At 38.6% G+C, this 25,831-nt stretch overlaps 1 protein-coding gene across 23 annotated transcripts in view; it reads left to right on the forward strand.

Annotated features, from left to right (window-relative positions):
- Window positions 1–25,831, forward strand: part of SNAP91 (synaptosome associated protein 91) — a 63,423-nt gene that overhangs the window by 16,145 nt on the left and 21,447 nt on the right. For 21 of the 23 annotated variants that reach the window (XM_088053586.1, XM_088053591.1, XM_014263684.2 and 18 more), the window contains exons 3-15: window positions 2,528–2,670; window positions 3,750–3,825; window positions 5,656–5,758; window positions 7,342–7,435; window positions 8,597–8,708; window positions 10,074–10,180; window positions 11,414–11,455; window positions 14,575–14,645; window positions 15,986–16,013; window positions 17,784–17,893; window positions 19,172–19,311; window positions 23,028–23,042; window positions 23,185–23,355. In XM_088053586.1, the coding sequence (XP_087909712.1) occupies window positions 2,528–2,670; window positions 3,750–3,825; window positions 5,656–5,758; window positions 7,342–7,435; window positions 8,597–8,708; window positions 10,074–10,180; window positions 11,414–11,455; window positions 14,575–14,645; window positions 15,986–16,013; window positions 17,784–17,893; window positions 19,172–19,311; window positions 23,028–23,042; window positions 23,185–23,355 (1,212 nt within the window). The remainder of the gene's footprint in view (window positions 1–2,527; window positions 2,671–3,749; window positions 3,826–5,655; window positions 5,759–7,341; window positions 7,436–8,596; window positions 8,709–10,073; window positions 10,181–11,413; window positions 11,456–14,574; window positions 14,646–15,985; window positions 16,014–17,783; window positions 17,894–19,171; window positions 19,312–23,027; window positions 23,043–23,184; window positions 23,356–25,831) is intronic. The other 2 variants (XM_088053606.1, XM_014263678.2) reach the window with 1 other exon arrangement.

Consider the following 25,831-nt stretch of genomic DNA (forward strand, 5'->3'; position numbering starts at 1 on the left):
ATCATGCCTCTGTTTTGCACAGTATAATTACTCATGTCCTAAAACATTCAAAGCTGCAGACTGAGATGCTGTACCCTCCAGCAGATGGAGAGGAGACAGAAATGACTGAGTGATTTAAGAAGCAATTCTGTGGTATCATATAGCAGTGCCTTGTTGCCTCCATTGCCAGCACGTCTGAGGCTGGACTTCTCTGGGGTTTCATTATCTAAACTGCAGTGATGGAATACACAATTTATAGTGTCCTTCTTTCACAGAAATCAACATACTGAAGCCCAAGACTGAAATCTTACAAGTTTGACATATTTCCTCATATAAATAAGACAAAAGCTGTCGCCTGCAGTAAAATCTCTGAGTGGGGTAAACAGTGAGTAAGCCACTTGTGACTTGCTTCTAGGCTTTTACAAACCACTGTCTTCTGTATTGCATTAATCAGCAGTACAGAATAAAAGATCATTGGCCTGTTTGTGTACCACAAGATCAAGGAGAATTCTTGGAGCTCTGATCTTGAATTGCTGTCATTCAATAGCGTGGCTTTGCTGCTATAATACTTTGTCTGCAGAACTGCCTCCTTCAAGGGTAGTATTACTGAGGTTGTAGAATTAAACACATTTCAGAAGGTGTTTTGCAAAAAACTTCAAACCCAACTTCCATAACCAAGACAACAAAATGCCATGACAGTATACATTTTCAATTCAAACCTGGCAAATGGATGACATAATTTTTGTCTCCTGTATCATCCCAGAAAAGCATTCCCCTGGCCTGAAACTGAGGACAACTTGCACCTTTTATGCCCATAAAATAGACAATTTCATATGCAAGCAAGTACAACAGTTTTCCCAAGCTTCTGACTCTGAGCTAGAGATTTTTTGGATCTTAAATAAAATAAGTCTTTGTAATAGAAGGTAAAAAACCCATAAAGATTACGTGCCAGGTATTTAAAAAAAAGACATAAACCAACCAACCAACCAGACAAAACCTGAACTTTTGAATGCTTCTGGTCCAGCAGTCTGGGTTTCTATACACACCAGGTGGGTCTCAGTTGCTGATGTGACTGACTCATTGATTGATTTAGAGAGATTTGTCCTCTGGACTTTTCGTGTCATGCAAAGGCAGAATCAGTAGTTTAGTGCTGAGCCTTGACTTTCCACTCTTAGCAACACTAATGCTCTCCATTGCTTGGGATTATGTAGGGGAGGGAAAGGAAGTCTGCCAAGTGGTGACCCTACTGCCCAAGTGAACTGAACTCCTGTATACCTTTGAGTGTGCAAGGATCAGTCACAAAATATCCTGTCTGCTTTTGAGGTAAATACCTGTCATCATGAAATGACTTGAATAGTTGGAGGAAAACTTCTAGTCTGGAGGTGGGGAAGAAATAATTAACAATTATTAATCTGAGGGAAAATAACAGATTTTTATTTTAATTTCAGATAATGCTTAGTCTAGTAGTTAAACTTTTATTTTTTTTTCTTCTTAGGTCTTCAAATTTTAAGCCTCAGCCCTACAATTAGATCTGTGTTTTGTGCTCTTTGTGTTGCATGAAGTTGTCTTCTTGAGTCTTGCTAGGGCTGTGTCTGGAATCACACATGTTCTGGGCATGCAGTTGCAGTGTGCAGTTTCCAGTTGTGTCTTAAAAATAGGTGATAGCAAGTAGAAGATAATTGCTGGCTGCTAATTGGAGTCAGTAGGTAAAAGGGGATGTAATAAATCTTAGATCCTGTGGGATGTAGAGGATAGTGGAAAGCTTGCTGCCCTACTGTTTATGATTTAACTGCTTACCTTAATTTCTTGCACTCTTCTGTGCAAGTTTACATGTTCTTAATGTACAGGGCACCAAGCTGTATGTTATCATTTTTCCCTGAGACAGTCTAATGTCTTATTTCTTCTATGTAAGGTGCAGTTGCTTCAGTATAAACTGATGTCGTTCCTTGTGTTCTTTCTCATTGTTGAAGAGAGCTTAATGCATGCCTGAATGCACTTTTCTGCTTTCTGGGTCTGTAGAAACTCTAGGAGGTCAGTGGAGCTTGCTGATTAAAACAACCTCTGGGAAGACAGAGTATCTGTTTCTGGCGATGCCTCTTTTTGCTGGTGGGAGTGGGTTCAGTGTGCTTGACATGTTACCTGTAAGTGAAGAATTCAGTGGTCCTTATTTCTCTAACCCAGAGGTAATGAACTGAGACAATTAACTTAAAAACCCGCAAGCAGTAAAGTCATATGATGTTGAGCGCCCTAATTTCATCTGGGATAAAGACGGAGAAATGTTTGGTCATAGCTTGGGACAGAATTGTTGGAAAACTATTATTTTTCAATGAAAGAGTTAGACCAGTCTTGCTGTCAGAATGTACTAATACAATCTCAGTTTGAGTTTGTTGTTGTTTTTGTTTATTTTTTTTTAGTGTGGAATGTTAACACTGAACTTCCTGTTTGTCACAACCATGGCCTGCAGCCTGGTGGTCTGAGAACCTGGCCATGCTGCAAACTTTTTATCATACTTGTAGCACCTAACACCTTCCTTTTCTCTCTCCTACAGACTTGATCCAAGCAACTAATGAAACAAACGTGAATATCCCTCAGATGGCTGATACGCTTTTTGAGCGAGCAACGAATAGTAGCTGGGTGGTCGTATTTAAAGCCTTAGTCACCACACATCATCTAATGGTCCATGGCAATGAGGTAAGTGTGAACAGCTCTCTCAAGGCCACATTGGCACTGAACACACTCCAAACCAAAAGCATTAGTAGTGCAGAGGCATCTTGTCTGAACCAGAAAGGAGCTGGGGCAAGAATGATTCTTGATTAAGGGAAAACTTACTGTTAACAAAGAGCTGGACTGCTTGTTTGTCTCTCCATTTATAAAACCCTAAGACCCAGATGCAGCCTGTGCCAGGATGCTGACAATTTATGCACTGAATTTGAAAACAGCTACACAGGATTAAACACTACCTGGGATTTTTTTGACTAAGGGCAAAGTTGATGTACTGGCACATGTATTCTGCCATCCAAATAGTTGCCTTCTCTGCATGAATGTTAAAATCTTCCTAGAGGTATAAATTTAACTTGATAGCCTTTTAGATCAATTTCTCCTTATCCTTGCTTCTTATTGATCTGTATAGACAGCAGATATGTCTGCATAAAAAGTGACAGCACATTTAAGGAACTTCAGTGTGACTGTGAAACAACTTCAGTATGACTGTGAAACAGTTCCTCCCTGTCTGTATATAAAGTGTTTTCATGCAATGAACTTCTCACAGTGTAAATTCTTACTCCTATTTTTTCCATTCCAAGTTTTGTTCAATGTTCTCATCTGATTTCTCTACCTGTTTCAAGCTGTAAGTCCTTTTATTTGATGAGGGGCTTTGCTTGTTGTTAAAGCAGGCCCTCAGCTTGGCTGAAACTGAGGGCTGCTGGGTTGAGAAGCCTGGGAATAGCCTGGATATGTGCTTTTTAAGTAGTTAAGTCTTGAGCTCCCTCAGATCCCTGATAATTAAACATTTTTATTGCTCCTTTCACAATATTCTTTGTGTTTTGCACATAATCTTTATATATATATATGTACAGTAGAATATTTACTAGGGATTCTGACTAAAAGTAGTTAATCTGAATGGACAGGATGTTTTGGGGACGATATTGCAGGCTAAGAAAAAAATGAGTGGTTTCATGTTGTATGCTGAAAGTAGACTGGTGATCTTGCTGCTAGAAGGTACAAAGCCTTCAGATACAACCTGTGATAAGAAAAATTGCTTTGTGTTGCAGAGATTTATTCAGTACCTGGCCTCTAGAAACACATTGTTCAATCTCAGCAATTTTCTGGACAAAAGTGGATCTCATGGTAAGCCTACTTATATCTAGAATCTTAACAAGATTTTAAATAAGATACTATTGTTAATTTGCTCCTTCATTCATAAGATATAAATAATATAAAAATGTGCTACTGAAGCCTTTTTATAAGTACTTAGCAAATACAGGAATGCAAGTGAACTGCTAGATAACTTCAGAATAATATTTCTCATCTCCTGCAATATTTTTACACAGAAGGTGGAACTGTACAAATTCTTTAAGTGCTGGTTGAAATCTGGGCTGGGTCAGCTATCTCCTTAGCTCTTATGGGTGGTAAATGTTGAAATGGAGAACTTTTTGTTTAGTTTTTTTGGGTTTTACTCAGTCTTAAATGGTAATTCGTTTGCTTGGGGACACTGTGCTTTTTAGGCATTATCTGTGACTTCTTAATGGTAGGGCTCTTGGCACCAAAAGAACCGGTTGGATTTGATTTGATTTGAGTAAATGAATTTAGAAAGGTCTAGGCAGAAGCTAAGGACTTGTTCCCTCTGAATCTTAAAAAGCTTTTCTACTTTTCCCTCTGGAGTTATTAGTGAATTTTCCTGTGTCCTCAATTAATAGAGGAAAAGCTTGTTTCATGGTAGCTCTACCAGAAAAAAGAGAAAATATAACTCCTCAGCTGTCAGAGAATATTTGTAAATTGTATGCAGTCTACAGACATGCTACAATAATGGGCAAATTCGAAGCAATGCCACATTATTTCATCTCTTGATGTAGACATGTGACACCAAAAACACTTTCAGCATCTTTTAGATGTGGTAACAGATGGAACAAAGCTAAACAAATACTAAGAGTGTGTTCATCTAAGCTAAACATGATATATGTGTATATACAAATGACATATATATATATGTCATTCATATATGTATACTCAAAGACACTGGTGTTTGGCAACAATTCTGTTAAATGCATGCATTTGTGTTCTTCACCACTTTCTTTAAACTTAAATTGCCATTTTATAGATAATACACAGTGTATCATAGATAATGAGGCATGAGATTTGGTAGTGCTATGCTTGAGTTGGCAGGGATACTGAATGATGGGAGATATTAAGGGAAAATACAGTCAATGACTAAATTGAGGGGTGTGGATTTTTAGAAAGGTAGCAAAAAGGGACCTGAACTGAAGAGGAGTTGCCTTCTACACACGTTTCTGTGGCTTAGAGGAAGAAACTTGGGAGGATAGGCTGTAATACTAACTGCTCAGATGTCATAGGCTTGAAAATCACTGAAGTTTGAGGTGCCTTGTACAATATTATGTGTCTTGAGTATTTCTGGTGTAACGGTTCAAGGAAGGCAATAATCTCTGATGATGTCATCATGATTTCTTCATTCTGGTAAACCCAAGTCAGGGGAATCTTGAAGGTCCTTGTAAGAGTCAGAGTGGCTAACATACATGAAACATCAAGAGTGTTCAAGTTGAACTTGAGCTTTGTCCTGGAAGTCATGTGCCAGTTAAGTAAAAACTTTCTGTTAAGTTGGTATTTTTCCTTGCTAATAGAGGGGTAACTTTTTGGCCATCAAGTAGTGTTACCCCATAACTATGTAGGGGCCTCTGTCAGGTTTCCCCCAGAACCATGCCACTGGTGCATTGCATGAATCAGTTGGAAACAGAGGACAGTGGTAGATTGTTTTGGTGTACCACTACTGATCTTTCTTCAGAAGCTGAAAGATGTCTTGTGATGCCTGTTCTGTATGTGAAATTTCATAGTGTAACAGAAATCACATAATCTTGGGGTCTGTTGGCTGTATATTAACATTTACTAAAGAACTTCTGAACAAGCATGAAAATGAAATGTAAAATGTGAAACTGTTTTTTGCAGGTTATGACATGTCCACCTTTATAAGGCGTTATAGTAGATACTTGAATGAAAAAGCATTTTCCTACAGACAAATGGCATTTGACTTTGCAAGAGTGAAGAAAGGGTAAGCAAAGTTTAGATATGTAAATTAATAAGGTTGTCTGAACCATGAAAATCTTATTTGTGGCATTACACTTAGTTTTAGTTTCTCAGTGACTTTGTTGTTATATGCTTTGTGTAGCTACAATGAAAAATCTGATTTTTAAAGTACTTGTAATTGGTTAAAGAAGAGAGGAAAGACTGGGTAGTAAGACAAATATTAAAGACTGAAGTAAGGTGCCTTGCAAAACTGGGGGCTTTTACTGCTAGTTTTAAATCTTGCCCTAATTAAATTTGGCTGCAGTGAGGCTGCATTTAGGATTTGGAGAAGGAAACACTCTGAAACTATGTTTAGGATGTTTCCTTACTCTCCAGACACTTTCCCTAAGAAAGGTGGCTGATTGCAAACAAAGCCTGAAGTGAACACCTGAAGTTCTTAGCAGGCAGCAGAGCAAACAGTTATAAACTGAACAGAATAAGTTTGCAAACTGCTGGTTTTATTTCTCACAAGAGCTGTGTTAAAAAAACAGTTGGCCCAGCCCAGAGTAGTGTGCTGGTATTTTTGAGAGCATTTTTCTGGTCTCTGACTCCTCTAACTGGGACTTTAAGGGCTCTAGATGCTCTCTTGAAGCACAGTTGACACAGCAAGTGGCTTAATGAAGGTGCAGCTCGATTGAGTGCATACTAAAGATGCTCCTGCTCATCATGAGTTGCATACAGGATCCTTCTGGCAGTTCTGGTGTGTTCTGCAGCTTGGGATTCTGACCTGTTAATGCAGGCATCACTGCAAACCAGGCTGTTCTCTCCTGCTTCTGAAACAGCCAGAAAGTGTAAGGGTGTACCATGGCAGCTTTGCTGTGTAGCTGGATGCTATTCCCTTAGTGAGGACCATACAAGTTTGCTCTTGAACAATTGATGTTAAACAAATTTAAGTTTGGGCTGCTGGGGATCCTACTGTTCCTGCCTTGCTCTGAATTCCTGGAAAGGTTTTCTCTACCTGTTATTTCTGGTGCTCAGAACAAGGTGCTGCCTCAGAATGTAGCATAAAATAAGTAAGAATAGTGGTATGCATTTCCAGTCTGCACAAATATACCTATACCTGTCTGCAGCAAGAACGGGGCAATACATAATGATGGTTGTGCAGGTTTGTCATAATCAGAGATAAAAGTGACCATGCTTGAAGACTGCTATAAGACTGTGGATGACACTTAAGAAATGCTACACATCCATGGACATGTCAGCTGTGAGTTGTCATTGGTTATTCATAACAAACTGTGCACAAAGTAGATCAGTTCTCTAAGTACTTCCGTGGCAGTATTTCTAGTTTGTCATTTAAGCTCCCAGTGTCATCATTCCATAAAGAGATCAATCTCCTGCATTCATCACTCTAACACAAAACCTTTCCTCACTTGCTGTTAGGAAGGGTGGCTGGATAAAGGATTTTTCGTGTTCTCATGATGGCATGAGAAGCAGGAGAATCAGACTGTGCTTTTGAGATGGTTTGAAATGAGTTATAGGTGCTTCAAGCATAAATTTTAGACCATAGATCAGTTTGGGGAAAAGGAGAGAGGAAAGAGCATAGCTTCTGATCTGTATTCCCTCTTGCAGAGCTGAAGGTGTAATGAGAACAATGGCTCCTGAAAAGCTGCTGAAGAGTATGCCAATATTACAGGAACAAATTGATGCACTACTTGAATTTGATGTATGTATTGAAGCTGACCTGCTATTAACACTGGGTAGTGACTTATAAATGATGCATTATAATGAACACATTTCACCTTGTAGGTAATGCTTTTACTCATCATCCCTAAGTGAGGGCCAAAAAATCCCCTTTTCAGTGTCCCACTGAGATATGGATGGCCTTTGCCCATATGTATGAAATGTAAAGATTGCACTTTTGGTTTTGTAGAGAGAGAGAACTTGGAGTTTCATCTTCTGCATCAGTGAGGGGGAAGAAATGGACAAAGCAAGGAGGATGAACACTATTTTCTGTCTCTTGGCATCCAACTTCTTTTGGTGGGGGGGGAAAACCCCATTAAAATACCACATATACATTGTTTGGCTTCCTCAAAATCTTCATCTGGTTTTCAACTGTGGACTGAATCGGCTGAAGTTTAATATGGGTTGTTCATAGAAATTACTGTGTACCCTGTAATAAATGCTGGTGGGATTGTTTATCTGACCTAAGGATAAAACCAGGAATCAATTGTTGTAGCCACAACAATTGTGGAGCCACAGCGTAACATTTCAAAGAGGTTTTTGAAGGAATTGGTTCTTCTGTTGTTGGTGGCCAGCAAGGTACACTTTGAGGTGGAAGGCAGAGCCTACTACAGCTCTCAGAGGAAAGGCTTTGAAATGCATGTCTCATTTTGCTTTCCATTCCTTAAATGGCATAAGAATTGTGATAGTTCTTTCAGAAGAGGAGATATTTTTAATAAAAGAAAGAACTTTTAATGAGTACATATTTTCTTTCCAAGTTAATGTGAGAAAGGATCTTGACATCATTAGTTCAAATACATTGTCTCATAGACTATTAAGTTTTTGTTGAGCTCTGCTGTAAACTGACATCTTTTGTCCATTTCATTAAAACTGTAAACAGCATCCCTGCCTTCCTCTTCTTCATGGTAGGCGAAGGAGACAAGACTAAGACGTTTACTGTTGATGTGGATGCTCCTCTGATGTAGGGGATTGTTTTGGAGTGGTGAAGAAAGCAATCCTTGATCTGCTAACCAAAGCTTTTGTTTAGTGTCTTAGTGCTTCAGTGCTTGATTCTGTCTATAACAGCATCAAATAATTGGTACAAGCCAAAATGTTTGATTGCATTTGACGCTTGTTTTGTATATAACTGATGTTTTATTTGTAGGTTCATCCAAATGAACTGACAAATGGTGTCATAAATGCTGCATTCATGCTTCTCTTTAAAGATCTCATCAAACTTTTTGCTTGCTACAATGATGGGGTTATTAACTTACTAGGTGAGTAACCTGGCTGTTATCTCACATACCATACGTGACTGAAGTGTCAGTTTCAGATCTGCTCTTTTTTACTTAACTTTCATTAAAGCTACATTTTTCTTGATCCTTGTATTCTGAAATGAGGGAAAATTTTAAGCTGTATCCTCTTACATTAGTGTTTATCTGAGGCTGGATCATCACATGTCATTAAAAGTGTGTAGATGGATACTTTGGACAGTGGCCATCTCTGTGCTAAAAAAACGTACAGTGCTGTGTGAGCATGTGTAATATGTCCTGCAAAGTTAGAAGCCTTTGCATTTTTAAGATGCTCACATTCTTCTGTTATATATCACAGAATCAATTGGGTTGGAAAAGACCTCTGAGATCATTGAGTTCAACCTGTGACTGAAAACCACCTTACACTTAGACCATGGCACTGAGTGCCACATCAGTCTCTCCTTAAACATCCCTAGGGATGGTGACTCCACCACCTCCCTGGGCAGCCCATTCCAATGTCTGATCACCATTTCTGTGAAGGATTTCTTCCTAATGTCCAGCCTAAACCTTCCTGGCACAGCTTATGTCTGACTGTGTCCTCTTGCTAGTTGCCTGGGAGAAGAGACCAGCCCTCGCCTGGCTATAACCTCCTTTCAGGTAGTTGTTGAGGGTGATAATGTTATGTGATAGCCTTGTATGAAGTAATATACTCCTGAATAACATTCCTCATCTGCAACCCTACCTACCATCAACCTCCAAAGTGTAAAGGAGGCTGTGAGCATGTTCTGAAGCTCAGGCAGCCTGGTGTGATCACGACACAATGGGTTGGGCATAAAAATTCAGTTGAAATTTCACTGTCTACTGCTACATAAAGCGTAAGTTTGGGTTTAAATATGTGGCAGCTGTGTTTAATAATGGACATAAATGGACTTTAGAGACTTACTTAAGTGGAAAAAACAGAGTTCTTTGGAGTGAAGATAATTTGGAGAGGACATATACTAATATGTGTTTAAGTATCCTCAATTATTTTAAACTTTAAGTTGAGTAGTTATTCTTACTTTAAAAAAAGGAAAGTTTTTTTACAAAGTTTTACAGTTTTTAAAAAAGTAAAAAGTTTTTACTTTTAAAAAACGTTTTTAAGAAAGTAGTTGACGTCACACACAATGCTATGGCTAGCTGGGGTTCAATTTTATGGTCTATGTAATTCTTTAGCAGCTCAGCAAGCCCACCTTCTAAACTATACTAGGCAAGAGATGCCACTAGATTAATGTCCAAGTAGTAAATGTTAATGTAGTGTCATATTCTTGACACAAGATTTTTCTGAAAATGAGACTTGCTGGTACAACATCTAATGAAAGACAACTGACATTTACCATATTATTTCTTCAGAGAAATTTTTTGAAATGAAAAAGGGACAATGTAAAGATGCTCTTGAAATCTACAAACGATTTCTAACTCGAATGACCAGAGTATCAGAGTTTCTTAAAGTTGCAGAGGTAAGTGGCTTTTGGTCTTTTGGAGGTTGGCACTTAAGTGTTTTGTGATTTTCTTTGTTTGGGGTTTGTTGTTGTTGGTTTTTTAGCACCAATGTAAAATATTAATTGCACTTGTTAAGCATCTGTCCTAAGGGCTCTTGGATCCACTGGATACATCCAAGTGGATCTGGATCTTGGATCTGCTTCTTCAGGTCTTGTAGTTAAGCCCACGTAGGACTTCTACATGTCTCTATGGTGCAGCCAAACCCAAACTTTCCTGGTTAAACTAACAGATGACATGACTTCAAATGTTCCAATATTTTTGAGAACTGCTGTGATAAATGCATACTTCTAGGACAGAGTTGAACATTAGAGGAAGATACAGCAATTGGGAATAGAAACTTGCAGATATTTTAAGTCTGTTTTTTTAGTCTGTGCAGCCAACATTAAGTTAACTGTATATGTGAGATTTTCCTGGCTTTGTTCCTTGTTATCATCCTCTTATGTGGATAATTGGAATATTACATGGTTAATTAACTCCTTTGCTGGATTCTCGTTTGTGGAAGTTGGCTCTTTGGCACAGGGTGCACATTTTCTGTGTTTCATACTTTATTATAATGGACAGTAGTAATGAGCTGAATAAAAAGTTTGTTTCTTTGCTAATTCACTTATCTACGGAGAAGCTTGATAAGCTCTTTAATGACTTGTAATGTCAGATATGAATATTGAATTTGAGGGAGCAAAGTACTTCAGAGACACAGGTCAACTTTTTGGACAGGGGTTATAGTGACTCTGCTTCAGATTTACAAGGTGCAGTGGAGCTTGCTGCTCTTCTGAAAAAGTTGAGCTAGCAGTCACTCTAAAGAGCCATAGTGTGAAGCAACAGAATATTAATTAATATTAATAGGCTACTAATAGAAGATTGCAGACTTAGACCTTAATTTGCTGTCCTCTGAGACAATGGTATATATGACCAGTGTATTTCAGTGGAGTATGAGTTTCATGCATGTGAAATCAAGCTCCATTTTCTTATCCTTTTATTTTAAATGGATATTTAATTTTTTTGGGGAAAAAAAGACTGCTGCAGGCTGTTGAAGGTAGCTACTGGAAGGATGGAAATGTCCTTTCTAACCTTGTAGTATTTTTCTAAAGACAGGGTGCATTATAGCTTGAAGAGCAGTTCTACTCAAAATTAATGCCTGCTGCAGTGGAATGATGCACTTAGATTTTACCTTTACTATTTTATCTCCACAGCAAGTTGGAATTGACAAAGGTGATATCCCTGATCTTACACAGGTAAGCTTCTCTTGTAGTCTTCTTGGATTTGTGTAATAAATAAAAGTTCTGTAATTAGGAAAGCACACCAGGAATGTGAATGTGGGTGAAGTCATACCACCAAACATGCTGTAGCTGCTGGTCTATTTTAAGTATCACTTGCAAATTGGCCTGGGTGTCTGGCTTTGTGTTTAATGTGAAGAGGATATTTACTTAGAGGAGGAGATACATGCTGAAGAGTTTACCTGTGGCAGTTTTGATGTCAGTAAAATGGGAACAGAAGAGCAACCCAAACTACTTAGCAGCTGCAAACCCCAACTGTTCATATAGTTTTTGTTCATGCAATTTTTGGTAACATCTTAAAAGCCTGGTTTAAATTAACATCAGAATAGTTTTTTAGTTAAATGCCGCTTAAAAATTCTGCAAAGTGAGACATTGTGAGAAGGTGGAGATAATCAATCTTTGTGGATTTCCAATACAACAGGGCTATAAAGCCTGGCCACTCTTTCAGCAGACAAAAACAGCATGTGCAATACCAGAACTAATCTTGAAAGAGCTGACTTAGTATCTTCCCTTAACTCTGCACCTCAGGGGCTCTTTTTTAACACAATGCAGTCAGTGATGAACTAAGTCCTTAAACCAGGAGAAATCACCTGGAACCCAGTAAATGAAATTTACTTTATAGATTTCTGTGGCACTTTTATGTGCTTCTGCTTTTGTTGCTCCAGCCTGTTCTGCATCATCAGTCAGTGCTGCACTTGCTCAGCAGCACCTTAGTTACCATTACCAGACGGTCCCTTCCACTCCATGAGCCAACACTTTAAAATAGATCAGTTCTTTTGGAAAGAAGGGGTCTACAATGACCATCTCATCCAACTTCCCGACCACTTCAGTCTCTGCTCAGGTAGTCCCTCGCAGCTCTATTCTCCCAAAGGCTGCTTGGGACTCACTTGCTAAGGCTAGCCTGAAACATGTTGTATAGCCTATATATAAGATCTCAGCAGCGTATTCCAGAGAGAAATAAGTAAAAGGTGGATAATAAAACTGAATTTCATCTAGCAATTAGTACATAATTCTATGTAGTATCAATGGTATACCCAAGTTCCTGTAGCAAGCCGTGGCAATAGCCAATAATATTCTGCAAGAAGTTGGTTGTGCTGACACTCCGTGTGTACATACTCCGTAAATCTAGACAAGCAGTCCCAGTTGTGTAATTCAAGTTGATAGTTGTCATCTTTGGACTTCATAGTTTGGCTGCAAAGGTTTGGAGGATGAGAAGGCATCTTAGCAGCTAAAAATTTTGGCTCATTTTTATTTACTACCATTTCCTAAAGTATGACAGTTTTGCTGCTATTAGCTGGTGGGGAACCCGTATCTGAAGTTCCAGCACTGATAGATTATCTAATGTCAAAGCAGTATTTAGAAGAAATTAAGTGATGTCCACTGTTGCAAATTGGGTACCAGATAGTATTGCCTTTCCAAATTGTTGCATCTGGGTAGAAATTTTCTGAAGCTGCTTCTCTGAGTTCTGTTTGATAGATAAGTTTTATATTGCCCTGCTGGTTTTTAAGAAATCTTCATATTAGTATATGTTGGAAAGCTATCTAAAATGTCTAAAGGTAACTGGTTACAGTAAATCACGCAATCTTTTTTTAAATTTTTTTTTTTTAAAAAATATAGCATTTACTTGCATGTTAAAGTCTCACAATGTGTATCTTAAAATAAAGCCTTTTTGAGTGTGTAAAAGTCTGAATCTCTCTGGATTTTTTAGTTTATTTTTTCTTTGCCTTACTTCCTGCTGAAGAGTTATTATAACTAGGTCACTTGTGTTTAACCAATTCTTATTATGCCCAAATGAATTAAAAGTTAATAAATATGCCTGTAAAAGAAGCAAGGTCAAGGTGTCTCTTCATTGCTTATATACGTAGGATGTATTTAAACTCAATCTGTCATTTGAGATTATTTTGAGCATTTTAAATTTCTGGATGTGTTAAGTTACTGGGTTTAATGCTGAAATCAATATGCATTGCAAATCAATGTGTACTGCAAGTACCCAGCTGTGCATTGGTACTAGCAGGTGCTATGCATCCTGAAATATCTGATGCAGCCAGCTAGCTGGTTTTCCAGTACAGGAGCAGTGGAGAGGCTGTTTCCGAGCATCACACACTGACTTGTTTGGTAATTACGTCTGCCCTGAAATTAAAGAAGTTATTTATGAAAAACATCATAGGTATTGCTGTCAGGAATCGTGGTTGATCTGAAAGAGACTGATAAAGAGAATTCCCTGTTTAGAGACTGATGAACTTGTAACCCTGATGAAATATTCAGTTATTATATGCTACTGTGTCTCTCAAGGATTTCTTCCCTGCTTGTTGGTCTTCTAGGAGTCTACTTATCCAGATTCTATTTTTATACTGGAATAACTAAGCCCAGTGTGCATTTATGACTACTTTTTCTATCTGCCATTGTAACAGCAAGTGCCTGTGGGTATTGGCTGATGACCACAAAACGGTTGCTTAAAATAAAGCCTAAGATCAGGGATGTCTGAAAAAGCCTAGTTTTTTATAGATGTCTGAAATAGCAGTCTTTCTTCACTTCAAGCTAGTAACCTGTGCCAGGGTACCATTTTGAGAACAGCTGTAAGGTTTTGTGATGTTGGGAGTCTTGAGCCAAAGGTAGCTCCTTCTGGGGGGCGTTGAAAAGGACTTTGTTTTGTTTAGGCTGCAAATGCTTTCTAACCCTCTGGTCATGAAAGAGGTGTTGGAGGGTCTGACTTCAAGCCAAACTGAAGGTTTGAACCTTTGAGTCTTAAAATCAACCCTGTGGGTGCCTGTGCTGTTGTCAGTGTTTAATACTGATTTACACCATGATGAGCAGCACATCCTGGATTTAGGCTTCAGGTGCTGTATAGTGGAGGTTAACGTTTTCTCTCTGCAAATCTGGGTGAAGTAATACATTTTTGAAAACTGGCTTTGCCTGAATACTTCTAGCATAGAAATCCACTGTTTCCACGCTGGTGTAAATAAAGTAACTGCATGAGCGCGCACATAATGGACTTCAGGGAAGTTGGTGCTGGATTTCAAAGTCTGGTTAGATCACTGCAATACACTGAGGTGTGTATCTTTCTCTTCCCTTTCAAGGCTCCCAGCAGTCTCATGGAGACCCTTGAGCAACATCTAAACTCACTGGAAGGAAAAAAACCTGGCAACAAGTAGGTATATATGTTGTACCATGTATCATAATAGACAGTGTGAGATTAGTTGAAGTTTAGGTTTGCCTCCCCAACCTTCTTTTGTCACTTAGAAAATGAGACAAGGCTTTTCCTTTTGTTTACAAAGTCATCTTAATGGCTGGTTTAATCTTAGTTAATGGTGGTGGGGGAAGCACACAGAGAAACTAGACGCTTTCCAAAATGAACTAAAATTATTTGAAGAAAACTAGAAGGAACTGGGAGTTTGCATGCTGCTGAGGCTTCTGTCATCAAAATTTATTTAATTTCTAATGGTTTTACATCTTCATACTAGATGCTTGCCATGGCTAAGTGTAGGAAGGATTAAGCTAAACCTCTGTTTTTCTCTTTTACTGTTGCTATCCTTGCAATTTAGTGAAGGGTAAGTACATACCTTTACATATCACTTGCTTGCAGGCATGGTCATGTGTGTTTTTAAAAGATTTTCTCGGACACTTAGATATTTTCTTTGAGTTGAGCTAAACTGTTCTTTGCTTTTGTATATAGTCATTAAGTTATTTTTTTGTCATTTCTGTGATTAAAAGATCTGGAAATCTTCTAATCTGTTCTACAGCTCCTAGGACTTATCCAATTCAAGTAACTTACGGGATGGATGCTAGTTCAATACTGGTGCAGCTTTATCTTCAACTCCTCCTTTCATCTCTTAGATCAAAGCAGCTCTAAAAATATGTAGCAGCATTTTCATACCTCATAATGAAAGCAAACAAATGCACTGACGTGCATTTTAAGTTATGATTAAGGCTCTGTCAGTGTGATTTTTGTGCATGTGGGAGAACTTTCAGCTTGAACTTTCCAACTCACTGTTTTCATACTTTTAAATGTAGTTATTTTCAAGTAACTCAGACTTTCTTTAAAAGTAGACTTTGAAAACTTGCTGACACATCCTCAGAAGGCTTATGTTAGATAACTGCTTCAGTATTGGTGGTTCTTTGCTGTTGTTGCATGGTTTTCTAATATGGTGACATCTTGCCCCAGTAACTCTTTCCTGCTGGGTCCTGTAAGCTCCAAAGCAAGATGTTTGCATGCATCTCTGCATTTCCTCCATTTAGTAGAGCTTATTTAAAAGGCAGAATAATCCTGCGATGACAGTTTGCTTAAAAGATTAATTTAAGATTTAAAGTAAAATTTACATTCCTTGTCTAAAGTGGCACATGAAAGTTTGAGAAATGTGGAGGGCATGCAATTGAAGAGATCTTCAGAAAGCTTTCATGCTTAGGTTTTGGTCTTTTTGCAAGAGTTTTGCTGACCAGAAACATAGTTTCAAAGCTGTACTTATCTGAAAACCCCCTTTTTTTTCCTAGATCTGGGGCTCCTTCTCCTCTGAGCAAGGTAAATACTGCCAGTTGCTGTACTAGATAATTCTTGTTCAGGTGATATGGTTTAGAACATTGTAAGGAGTTAAATTTCCATCTCTTAATCTACTTTTTAGACTTTGCCTCCTAAGAGACAAAATTTTATCTTTCAATGGCTTTATAAATAGTGGCTCCATAAGAGCATGTCAGTGATCTGAAGGGCTGCAGTGCTTGTACCAGTCAGGATGTTAAGGAACTTTACCTGGATGTGATGATTGCTCCTTGTGAAAGCATAAAAGATACATGTATTTTTATCTCATTTTTTTTTTTTTTTTTCCTTTCACTCCCCTTAATTCTCATGTCACCAAGAAACTTGCTCCAGGGTATTTCTCCTCCAAATCCTTCACTCCTTCACTCCCTCCATGGCTTTTTAGGAGGAAGTTCTGACTCTTTCAAAACCACATTCATAACCAAAAACCAGGAAGAAGGGAAGAAAATTTTCATCCAATATATCTATTTTCAGAATTGACCTTCATTAGTGAGGCTGCTGACCTTAATTTAAAGCAAGAGTTGCCAAGTTGAAAATGCCTTGAATTGAGTGTCAAATAAACTAATGAGCTTTATGGTGTTAGTGATAGCTCCTGGTATCCCTGGAGCATTGCCAGGTACCATAGCTGTGTCTCATAATAGGTGTTATGGAGGAAAAACTCAATGAAATCTTCTGACTCTAATGCAGGGGGTTCAATATTTGATTCTAGAGAAAGCTCTTAAATTTCTTTCTGAAAGGCCCTTTACAAAAAAAGCCCACAACAAAACCAAATGAAAACAACAAAATGTAACCCCCCCAACTCTGCTGTTTAATATGAGAGCAGTTGGTGAGACCTACATGACAGCTCAGAAAGTGTTCTTACAGCTTCAGCCACATCTTCCTTGTTGCACATGAGGGATTGAGACCATGATAGCCTCAAACCTTACTAAAGCTTTGAGGAGAGAGTAGAAAGCTTTCACCCATCTGGTAGAGTTATGATGATGGGATGGCAGTAGAAGGACTCAGAAGAAAATCCCTTCAAATTTGCCATTCTTTTTCCTTCTTGGAAGTGGTCAGAATGGCAAAAAGTTCTAAAATTAGGACTTGTTTTCAGTTGTTAAGAAAAGAATCTCTCTAGCATGTGAGATGCTGTACCAAAGCTTACAGTGTCTTTTAGAATTAAATTGACACTCCACAAGGTAACTTGAGTCTTCAAGTTCACAGAGGAGTTGCAATATACTCTCCTGGGTGTCTGTCCTTGCCATACTTGAAGTATCTTTATCCAGAATTGGTGCAGCTAATGAAGCAAAGTCATAGGATGAGCTGTCTTTTGTATCTTCCTAAGGACTTAACCTTGAGTGCTGTTGATGGCTCTTTAAACTCTCTTCTGAAGGTTTACAAAAAACACTTTTAATTAGTTGCTAACCATTTCTCTTCTCTCACCATTTCTGTGGTTAGAGTACTGAGGTGCTGTTCTGGACAAACAGCTATTTCATTCCATAGACAAAATGAAGAGTCTTACAATTACAGAAACAACTCCTTTAGAATAAAGGAGTTGTAGAAACTTTTTTTCCTTCTTTGGAGTCACCTTGGTGTTTCTCAGCTCTACTACCATCTGAAAACATAGCCCAGTCTTCCTTAAATTCATTCAGAGGAGAAAACAGCTCACAATAAAAAGACCTGATGTCAAAATTTGGTTTTGAAGTAGGTGAATCTGTGCATGAGTTGGTTGGGGAGAAATGCTGGTATATTGAATGTATATTTAAAATATTTCTCTAGTCTTCTCCAGCCACGACTGTTACATCTCCTAGTTCTACTCCAGCAAAAACTATTGATACATCTCCTCCAGTTGATCTTTTTGCAACTTCATCTACAGCTGCTCCAGTCAGGTAAGCTAAAAAGTGTGTTTGAGTTACTGAGCTTGTTGTAGCTACCAAAGTCATACTTGTAAGAGGAGGCTTGCATGAGAGGCTTTGCTTATTTTACAAGTAGTGTATATCAGTTTTCAATGGGATACATTATTCTACCACTATAGATCACAAATAAACTGTAACCAAAAAAAACCACAAAAAACACAAATAAACAAAAAACCCCACTCAAAAAAACCACAAAAATACTTCTACTTAATCACAAAAATAAAAACTTCTAATTGAATAGACTGAAGTAATGTGCAAGTCCACAGTAATCTTCGCTGATCTTCAGAATTCTTTCTAAAACTGCTGAATTAATTTCCTTTTCTTTCTTTTCAAATCAGTTAATGAAGCACAAAGATAATGAACTTCTGAAGGTTAAAATAAAAAACAAACATTTTGTCTGTGAGAAAATCTGAACCTTACTTTCAAGTCAAAGCCAGAACAAAGTGCTGTTGCTCATTGTAAAGTGGAGAAGTGATTGAACTCTAGAGATGTAAAAACTCTAAGCTTCAAGCTTAGAGACAGACTCTTGTCTGTAAGATGTCACTAATTTAAGTGTCAAGTGAAGCACTTCACTGAAAAAAAGAGCTTCTGTTGTTTGTTATTTGAACGTTCTAGATGAATAAAATCTGGTTTCCTAAGTAAATACCTAATTTTCTAATTGAATACACAGAAGGTTTGCCAATTCTCTTCTACCTAAAGCCAGTTCATTGCCTGGAAATGCAGGTTTCTTGCTTTCTGACATGGCATGATGAAATATGGTTTCAAGGTGGTGGTTTCAGTCACAACAGTTATTTTCTCTGTTTTTAGGGACCACCCGGAATTTTGCATTTTCTGTTTTGTGTGTTGTGGTGGGGTTTCTTTTGGTTTGGTTAGTTTGGCTTGGATTGGGGTTTGGGGGTTTTTTGGGTTTTGTTTTGGTTTTTTTGGGTTTTTTTGTTTTGTTATTTGTTTTTTTTTGTTTTGTTATTTGGGGTTTTTTTTAAGGATTTGAAGTCTTGTAGATCTGTTGCAATGCCATTATCAGGAATTGGAAGTGAGTTAAGTTCCCATCCTGGGTTGTAGCATATTTTTGGGATTCACTATACTAGAGGTGCTTACGGTCACTGCTCTAATCATAAAGCCTGACAAAATGTCTCTATTTCATCCAAACTAAGGCTGATTCCTTAATCCAGTCATGATGTTTAAAAAAAAAAATTATTAAAATGGAAAAATTCCTCCAGTATTTAATGTCTTTCTTCCTTTTCTTGGCAGCTCTTCCAAACCATCCAGTGATCTTTTGGATCTTCAGCCAGATTTCGCTGGTACTGGGCAGGCAGCTCCAGCCCCTGCTCCTGCGGGCGCTGCTGCTGCTACTGCTGCTGCTGCTGCTGCTGGAGGCACTTCATGGGGAGGTAGAGAAACCTCACTATCAGCATCCCTTCTTGCAGTCTCCATCTCCTTGCCTGGCTGAACTGAAATCTGCCTCTTTCTCTGCTAGCACAGGATGTTCCCAGCTCACTCCCAGGCTCCTGCTGACCTGAAAGTCAGGCATCCCTCTGCAGCACAAGGCTACTTCTTCTTTCCAGGGATATGCATAATAGTATAAGCTGCTTATAAGGGTCTGACTGCAAAGCTGAGGGAGCCAGGATTATGTGACTAAAAGTGAGCAGGAAGGGGATGCATGAAGGTGAGCAGGTAGGGTAGGCACTTCAAAACAGAAGAACCAGAACTGCTTATGTGCTTATTGGCAAGGTGGGGGCAGAAACCAGCTCTTCTGTTCCTGGAGCAAAGCCCACAGATCAATAGGAGGAACAAAAATAGCTTTTAAAACAAAAATGCATGTAAAGCAAATGGTGGCAATTTAGTTCTGCTGCAAGTGTGATTACCTCTGACAAGCCTTAACATATTTTAATAAAGTATCTCGCTTGTGTGCTTAGAATATTAATATGGAAATAGAAGTAGAGGGCTAACTGCTTTCAAGCAGGAATAACTAACCAGCTCTCTGAAATCTGACCCTGTTGTTCCAGGCAGCAGTAGCAGCTGGTGATCTGGAGGGCCACAGTAAATGTGGGCAGTGCTCACTCTTGTCCTGTTAAAACAAGGAATTACGCCAGTAAATGTGATTTAATTTACACAGTTGTAAACCCATTGTGGTGTAATCTTCAGAGATCCTGTGTGGCAGCTTAATGAACTCGTCAGCCCTCTCCCGGCAGGAATGCAACACTGAGTCATGCTGACTCTGCTCTCAGTGCTCATCCTGGCTGCTGGTGGCTTCTGCAGTCCCTGTTTCTTAGTTGTAGGTCATTAAAGATGACACTGTATTTCAGCCACTTCATTATGAGAGGATAGCTAGGGCAGTGATGTAGACGTTGTATTGCATATTCCAGTTTAATCTGTTGAATTAATTTCTTTTTTTTTTTCCCACAAATGTCAATTTTATTAACAGAAATATAATCTTACCCAGACAGCAAGACCAGAGTCATCTATTCTAGGGTGCCTGTGACTAATTATTCTGCAGTATTTTGATTGCATCCTATCTGTCTTACTTTGTCATTGCCAAGAACTGGAATACAAACTTGTGAGATGTTTGAAAGAGCTAACTTTTTAAAGCAATTGCTCATTCCTGCAACAGTAGAAATACAAATAAGTAGCCAGTAATATTGTAAAGTATTGATTTGCTTAGAAATTGAAAGCTGATTTGTTGTGGATTTTTTTCTTTTTGGACAAAATACCATAGTTTGGAACTTAGGTGTTTTTATTTTCCAAATTACTAAAAAATTTAAAATTGACTAGTAATGCACTCAGTGTTATTCCATGACAGAAAAGGATAGCTAACTATTTTCCAACAGACAGAATTGTCACTACCCTCATCAAGTATACCTCAGTCATATCTTTCAGAATACTTAGTGCACTGGAATCTTGTTGGTTTTGTTTTTTGGTTTTTTTCTCTCTGAAAGATTGAAAATATTTCACCTGGAGGGTAGGGCAGTACTGAAGTAGATCCCTGAATGTGAACTAGTAAACTCTCCATTCCTGGAGATTTTTCAAGACCTGACTAGTCTGAGCCATGGCTGACCTGTTCTGGTGTTGGGAGCACTGTTCTGAACAAAAGGCTGAACAAGATGACCTTCCTTCCAGCCAGGACTTTTGGGAGGCTGTGTAACCATGCCTCCCTGCTACTTGAGCTGCTTTTTCTTCTGGGCTTCAGCAGGTTAATGTGGTAACTCATGAGAAAATAGTACTAGAGGGATGAAGCTGGAAGGAGTGCTGCAGTTCAGAATAGCCAGGAAAAATCTGAATATCAAATACTTCATGTTGCAGCATCAGTACATATCAACAATAAGCAATCCTGTTTTTCTCAGTCTCACTGGCAGTGTAGATTCTATGTATTTTGGAATATGCTGTATATTTAGTCTAGTGGATTATATTTGGGGTTATGTAGAGTACACTGTATATTTTGTTGTATACCTACTGTGTTTCTGAGTACACAATATGTCACCTGGCAAATGACCTAGAACTTGTGAAAATTTACCCTTCTGTGCTATCAAGAGACCATCAAGATAGGGTAATATGGTGCCTGCAGGATACTGCAAGGAGAATAGATAGCCATTTAGCAAGTAGACTATAGTATTACAAAAAAATACAGTAGGTCAAAGTCTGCATCTTTGTGAGGTTTTTACTCTTTGATATAAAAGCAAACTGACTTGAATTTTTGCTCTGAACTACCTTACAGTGTGCCTTAAAACATGGATTTGCTAACAGTTACTTTAATATTAATGTACAAAAATCCACTGTTTTCAATCATTCCCATATTAAGACTAAGTGTAGATTGCTGTGCTGAATAATTGTAATTTCACTGCATTGAGTTCTATAACATAACTGGATAACAAAAAGGCATTGAAGACTAAGGTCATGGAACTTAAAAGTTTGCCAACAGTTGTTTATTTCAAGTCTAGCTGTGAGACAGTCACCTGGTGTGCGGTAATGGGATAGCAGAGTGCTGCATTTTTAATGTACTGTTCTGCTCTTTCAGAATGGTATTTTGACTTAGTTCAGCTTGTGCCATCAGTCTCAAGTAAGAGCTCGCCCAAGGAACCAATTAAGAAAATTGAAAATTGTAAAAAGCTAAATGTAGGGTTTCTCTGCCTTTTTTTGCAAGTGTTTTACAAGTGTAAAATAAAGACAAATTTGTGAAGATAGGGCTGCGCCTGCTTAAATCATTTTGCTTCCAAATGCTGACTCACAGTAAAGCATCAGGACTCTGCTTGCTGTTCGTTGTGGATCAGATGAACCCATGACCCTGTCATGTGTACAAAGAATCTAGGAGCATCACTGAGATACTGGTTAATAAATAGGTGTTTGCTGAGCTCAGACTATCCTAACTACAGAATAAAAATTTAATAGGAAAAACTCATTAGTTTTCACATGTTTTTATATCTCATAGTTTATTTTTATGTAGGCAAAACTTCTGTGTTTGAGCTCAATCTGACTGATCTTAGAGGCCATCAAATAGTAGGAAAGTGTGTCATTAAAGATGCTTCATTGGCTTCCAGAAACCGTTGACTGCAGAGCCAGACTTGGAGCAGAGCCAGTGTGCTTATGCTTAGGCTGTCAACATTCATACTCCTCATAGCAAGTGTTAACAGAGTTAGTTGTTCCTGCAGAGCATGTTTGCTCTAACATAAATGCAGAAAAAGCCTTTGAAGAGGAGCTGCTCTGTTGATTTATTTATTTATTTATTTTGCACTTAACAGTTGTCCCAAGTCCAAGAACCGCCACCTGGCTGTCTCTCAAACTATATTTGGGGACTAGGAATGCCATGTATCATATCCTGAAGTAGCACTATTTGCAAGCTGCTCACTGCTAAAGTACCCTTGCTTTAGTGCCTATTCTGTGAAGGGTTCTAGGGATGGACTGATTCTGTTTTGAGGAGTTATTAAACAGAATGTGCTTTGTCGTGTCAGAATAACTTATTGAATGTTAGAAATGCAAGTGTAGAAATTATGTTCCAGACATAACCTAGACATGTGATTTAGTGAACATTTGGCTAATGGACATCTTCAATCTCGCAGTTCTACTAATTACTCTATTTTTTTATTTTGCTGTCATTTTAATGGACAATCACTAGATCTCTTGGGAGAGGGTGAGTAGTATTTTTGATTTCTAAGACCTGTGTATGTTAAGACTCCTTACTAAAAGCTCCAGCTTTCTGGAGCTGAGCAACTGTGGTCTTTGCCTTTCCCCTTACCTTTCCTGTTTGATCTTCATTACATGGTTGCATATAGATAATCTGGCTGCGCTTTCCGGTGTTACCTCTGAGCCACAGATTTCAGATCCATTTGCCCCAGAGCCTACTGCAGCTACTGCTCCAACTACTGATACTACAACTACTACGGCTGCTGCCGCCACAGCCACCACTGTCACTGCTGCCACTGCCGAAGTGGATCTCTTTGGAGGTTAGTCTGGTTGCTGTAGTGCTCTACACCAGTTCATGACGCAGTGGAAGCAGTAATTGAGCTCAGCTGTGTAACGAGGCCTCTGGTTTAAGCAGCTGCACCAGAAATGCCTGTGTGTTGGATGCTAGATGGAACAGGAAATATGAACTGCCCAACTACCTCTGTTTGCTGTGCTTTTAGCTAATAGACTCCTCTGCCTATACATGGAAAAGTATATGGAAAATTGTAAACCTTAAGGCTGAGTTACCTTATAATTGAACAGCTAAGAACAGTAGTTCTCCAGTCCACATGGGGGTAAGCAGGAACTGTTTCCATATTATTCAATAACTATGCACTCTACCAGAGTTTCTGAGAAGAGCAGCTGTGCTTTTGTAGTTGAAGAGGATGGATGTGACAGTGTCTGCCCCTTGTCACGCTTTTACTGTGTTGTGTTTCTTTTGGGTATTTCCTGCAAACAGAGTATCGAGACAGCTGAAATTACTGTATTTCAGCAATCTTGAATCTGGGCTTTATTTCAGAAATATTTGCAGTGAATTGAAGGAGTGATGAACTTGTTCTACATGCCAACTATGCAAATAATAATATGTAAAGGGAAAAAATGGGAAAAATATTCGCAGAGTTTAATTATGCTCACTCAGTTTCTAATGTTATCTGCTATCCACCTGAGTAAGAATACATTTCCCACTGTATGTTGTCAGTTTCTTGGTACTTCGGTGGTGCAGGAGGCTTCCCAAGAGCATGCCAGAAATTAATTTCTTTTGAACAATGTACAAGCCCAGTAATGGAGAAACCTTCTTGTTTACAAACTGTTTAAGATCACCTGACCACTGTGTTTTTTTAGTTTTCTCTTATCTCATGCGTATTTCCAGCATGACAGGGGATGTCAGGAATAAGTAATGACTTATTTGTTACCAAGACTGAATTCCAGCGTCTTCTCTATGGGGTGTGTTTATCTGCCACTTGTACTGATAGGAGTGCCAGAGTGGTCTTATGTATAAGCAGTTTGACTACAAAGGTGTTTCCTTAAGACTGAAAATTCCTAGTTAGAAGGTTTTTTTATGGCTGAGTTCAACAGAGAGCACCAAAATATCCCCCAGTAAAGTGATGAAAAGCTGTAAGAAAGGAATACAACTGCTACTTCCTGCTTACCCCTCCTTTTACAGAGATTGATAATAATCCAAGTGCCACAAGATCAGCCAGTTGAGAAGCATCTTCCAAATGGTTGAACATGAAAAATTGTTGTCCAAAAAGGTTCTGGATGCCACTAGGAGCAAGAGAGAGTCTGATGTTGGTTGCTCTCAGGAGCCTGTTGCAGAAGCCAGGGCCTGTGCTCATTAACAACCCTGCAGATGCATAGAGTGTGAAATTTACGGTATGTAAGTAGTGAGGTCGAGCCAGTCTGCGATACTGCACCTTCAAATTGCATGATTAATTCATTAACTTAGTAATTTAGTAATTAATTTAGTAATAGGTATAGGACTTTATGAAAAATGAAAGGATATTTAAATTGATAGAAATCACTGTGAACTTAAAACAGGATTAGAAAAACATCTAACTATTCTTGTTCTTCCATTACTACAGTAACAAGATGCAATTTTTTTTTCTATCTTTTCCATTATTCTGTGCCTGGAAAAACAGCTACTGCCAAGTCATGTGCCTGCTTCCAGGCTTGTCAGGCAAAGACCTGGATGTGTTTAGTTTCTAGGGATTTAACTGATCACTAGATAACTTAGTGACGCAGTGGAGCTTCACCCTTCAATGTGGAAAAAATTCCACACTTCTTCTGTGACTTGATCTCTTCCTTTAAAGAGAATGTATTTTGTCACTCAAATGTGATAAATCTCCAGTGGATTATATATTAGATGCATACAGTTTGGGTTTTTTTTTTTTCCTGGAACACTTCAGAATGAAGCAAGGTTCTGTTATTTATGACAGCAGAAAACCTCTAGTTCTCAATAAGAAAAAGCTCAAAACGCACCAAGCAGTAAAGATACTTTTGCAGTGCCTTCAAGACACTTTGGACAGACCCTTTTAAGATCCATGAGTCTATGTTGAACTTCCATCTCTGCTCATGGTTTGAGTTTTTTTGATTCTTTGTGTTTTTTTCTCCTGAAGGCTGTGCTGTAAGTATATTCTAGCATCATATACTAACATTCCTTGTTGCCTTAAGACTGTTTTTGTGCAGACACTGCTGCTCTCTAGTTTTTGTGGTGCTAGACATGCTTACACTTAATCCTATTAAGTAGGTATTTCACCTTTGAGGTCTGCTGGAGGTACAGTCTTCAAGGGCACATTAACTTCTTTCAGTTTGCCAGTGCTTTGTTGTTTCACACAATTTCTTGTGGTCAGTAATGGTGGGAGAAGGTGGGAGCAGTGATCTCAGGAGAAAGAATGTAAAGGTTCTTGAGGGAGTGTCTGTGTAGGAAAGAGGCTGAAAGCTGCAGGGAAAAGGTAGCCAAGCTGAAGGAAGAAGCAG

This window comes from Pseudopodoces humilis, chromosome 3 (assembly GCF_049639895.1).
Source record: "Pseudopodoces humilis isolate 2021_Gansu_Grassland_sample_001 chromosome 3, ASM4963989v1, whole genome shotgun sequence".
NCBI lineage: Eukaryota > Metazoa > Chordata > Aves > Passeriformes > Paridae > Pseudopodoces > Pseudopodoces humilis.